The sequence below is a fragment of the Rhizophagus irregularis genome, chromosome 29 (genome assembly GCF_026210795.1).
Source record: "Rhizophagus irregularis chromosome 29, complete sequence".
Lineage (NCBI taxonomy): Eukaryota > Fungi > Glomeromycota > Glomeromycetes > Glomerales > Glomeraceae > Rhizophagus > Rhizophagus irregularis.
In genome coordinates, this window is record NC_089457.1 from 2,893,257 (window position 1) to 2,897,124 (window position 3,868).

At 26.4% G+C, this 3,868-nt stretch overlaps 1 protein-coding gene across 1 annotated transcript; it reads right to left on the minus strand.

Annotated features, from left to right (window-relative positions):
* Window positions 1-633: 633 nt before the first annotated feature.
* On the minus strand, window positions 634-2,975 carry OCT59_019977 (uncharacterized protein; the record flags this gene model as incomplete). Its single annotated transcript, XM_025317511.2, has 4 exons — window positions 634-1,361; window positions 1,443-1,809; window positions 1,873-2,397; window positions 2,469-2,975. 4 exons carry the CDS (start codon window positions 2,973-2,975, stop codon window positions 634-636), a joined length of 2,127 nt encoding a protein of 708 aa, XP_025178241.2.
* Between the last annotated feature and the right edge of the window lie 893 nt (window positions 2,976-3,868).

Here is a 3,868-nt window from a genome sequence, read left to right on the forward strand (position 1 = left end):
TTTAATACTCTTGTCAAGAACTTCTTCATATTTTCAATAATGTTATGGAGTAATCATGTAATTAGTATATAGTAGGGGCTTTTTTTTATTTTCATTTAAAAATTTTTAATTTTCGTGTTATTAAAAAAAGGGTAAAGTTATTCCTCACCTCTAAACGTTGATTGGCTAATTAACACTTACACGGGAAATTTATTTATGTTTTTGATTAGAAAAAAAAAACTTAATGAACGATCAAAAAAATTTATTTTACAATCTTTAACAACAAAGACTTTATTTTATAAATATTTTAAGAAATACCGATCAAAATCAAGAAATATACATTTTTTTTTTATAGCAAAAGAAGTACAATTTGACGTTTATTTATTTACTAAATATATAACAAAACAAGTCAAAGACAAGTGCGCTACAAAGTTAAAAAAAAATGCTATTTCTTGTATTTCTCAAATTTTTTAACAACTGGAATAATTATTTAAAATCACATTTTACATAAAAAGTAATAGTATAATTCGATAGTAAGCGTTAAAATCATCCTAGTAAAACTTATATTTATTGATAAAAAAAAAATTAGATAAAAAATAAAATTTTGTTTTTTATAATAAAATAACAATCATTTAACAAATAAGAAAAAAATTTTTATATGTCATGTTCCTTACAAAATTTAATAGCAGGTTCATAATCACCATAAGCAGCTAATTTCAAATAATATTTAGCTTTTTCTATATCTTTCGTACAACCAATACCATTGTAATACATATTTCCAGCGTCATACATTGCTACTTTAACACCATCTTCAGCAGCTTTTTCAAAATATTTAAGAGCTTCTGAAAAATTTTGATCAACACCTTTGCCATGATACAAACAATCTCCATATCTTACTTTTGCTTCAGGGAATTCATTTGCTTCATCATCAGCAACTTCTTTAAATAATTCAGCAACGATTTCATCTTTATTTGTAGGGTCCTCAATCAATTCTTTTAAAATGTAATATGCTTTATAATATTTTGCTTTGATTTGATTACGGTTTGTACCTCCAGTATTACCAAGGTTTGCATAAGCTTCAAAACATTTATATGCAGTTATTACATCTCCAACTAGTTTATCACGTTTATTATACAACTTATGTTGTTTTTCTGCATCAGAAAGTGTCATATATTTAAATGATTCAAGATCTGGAAGGGCGTATACATCAATGTTCTCTGCTCGGTTTGGACGAGACTTTTGCATAAAGTTGTTTCTGCTGTTTCCTCTTAGGTTTGGGCCACTAGAGCTTGATGTAACTTGTGAATATTTCTTGAAACAATTATTAAGGACTTCAAATATTTTCGTGATTTTTGGCCTAAAATCTGGATCATGATGAACGGCTAAAAAAATATGTAAAAAAAAAAGAAACCAATTAAGTACAACAAATAAAATTGTAATTTAAAATATTTTCTTTTACATACCTTCAATTTCTAATTGTTTGAATTCTTCTGGCATTTGACTATTTTCAGAAAATGGTTCTCTATACTTTTCATTACATACCTTATCAATTATATCCCTAATATCATCAATACCCTGATGTGGAATTCTTTCTTCAGCAATTTCCCAAAGTAAGATTCCAAAACTATAAACCCCAAAACATCTTTGATCATATTTGTGATATAGCGCCCTTTCCAACAATTCAGGTGCACAATAACGAATTTGGTCTAACTTTAGGTTTGGAAGACATATAGCTCCGATGAGTTGGGAATTAAATAATTTGAAATTTGCAAGTTTTGCTGTCTCATTAAGTGTAATTAATATATTTTCAGCCCTAATATCGAAAAAAATCTAAAAAAAAAAAAATCAAAAAAAAATTTTCGTTAATTAAGTAAAAGCTGGTTATATAATTACCTCTACAGTTCTTAAAAAATTTAATCCACGAGCAATATCAAGAGATATACGTAATTTTGATTTAAGGTCGAAATCATTTTTATTTTGATAAAATTCACGCAAATTTCCATGTTCGGCCCATTCAGTCACCAAATACCATTGATTTCCATCAGAAATCATTCCATGAAATTTTATGATGTTTTGCCAATCATGAAGTTCTTTAAGAATTGCAACTTGTTTTTGTACAGTCACTTCGTCCTCTCCTCCAGAGATAGTTTTAAAAGCGAATTCAGCACCTTTATTTGTTTTTTCATACCATTTAGTTACACGTCCATTCTTACGTGGTTTCTCATTATCATCCCGTTCATAATCAGAAAATTCTAGTGGATGTACCTGAAAGACATCGCTAATTTTTGTTTGACCTTTAAATTTTCCTTTTATTGTTTTATACATTGCATTAACTTTTATAATTGTTGAAAAAAACTTTTTACTTGAGTCTGTGAAGCAGTCGTTATCATCAATACCAGCCACCATTCCTTGTAGATACTATAATTTATTAAAATAATATAAATTAATTATATGTTTCAATAATAAAACTCAATTTTTTTTAATCTTACTTTAAATAAATCATCTTGATCGGATTTTAATTGTTCAAGTTCATCAGCAATTTCAACGTTAAAAGAAAAAGACAATAAGTTAATACAACTGTCGAATTCCATACATAATTTTTTAAAAATTTTCTCAACACTTTTCTCTTTAAGGTATTTTATCAAAGTTTTCATTAGAGAGATTTCTGATATAAATTTTTTAATTTGTTTTATAATAGTAGATAATTCTTGTAAACGTATATAATTTATTTTATTAAAAAAATCTTCTCTGTCTTTTTTTTTATCTCTAAGATCTCGTACGGCTAATTCTGCAATATTAACTCGATTTTTTAATATTTCACAAGTTCGTTGATTATATTCAGCAGCTTCTACTAATTCGATGATTTCGTTAAAAAAATTTTCAATTTCATTAATTAAAGGAAGAAATCTTGCAAATGGAACAATCATTAAAGCACTGTCTTTTAAATTTTCAGCGAAATCATCTTTTTTATTATTTTTTGATCCATCATCTTCCATTACTAATAATTTACTAATTAATAATTTAATCAAAAAAGAAAGAGAATTTTTTTTTTTTTTACGAAACTACACAGTACAAGCATCGTTTTATTTATTCATTTATGTGCTGTGCTACCATCGTGATCAGAAATCCCACGCACAATGTTTATAGTGGCGTGTGACCTAGGGATTGGAATCGATTATCGAATCTTTGTAGATTCGATTGTTTGTTCCTTAAAAGATAATCCATTTTAATAATTAATTTCGCGATCAGTAAATATGTAAATTCTGAATTAAAATTGTAATGTATCGTTACTAATACTCAACTGTAAATTACTATAACATTGTTGCTGATCATTTGCCGATCATTTCTTCATTTTTGAGTTTTTGAAGGCCATTATCGATCAATTTTTCTTTTTTGAAAAATATTTTAATCTTTTGATGCAATGTTGAATTAATTTTTCTTTAATTTCAATTTTCTCTTATTCGATTTTGATTCGATTATCGATTCCAATCCCTAGTGTGACCTGGATCTGCGCTGATCTATTTTATATTTATTACGGTTAGAATTATTTGATTGGCTTTTAGGGTCCAGTTAATAAAATTTTTGATCAAATATTTTTTTTTCTTTCAGTCATGCGGTTGGCGCAGTAGGACGGACTTTATTTTATATATATATATATTTATTTCTTTCAGTTTTTCCTTTAATGGTTAAACCAACTAAATTTATTTTTTTTTCGTGAATAACAAAAAAAAATAAAGGTTTACATTACTAACTTTGTTTTTTTTAATAGATGGTATTCAATCAACATTAATTCGTGACTGAACATACTAAAAAATAATTGTATTATTTTTACCACATGATTATTATTAATAATTACAAGAATTTTGCAATCCGCTATAATGTTTTCAAT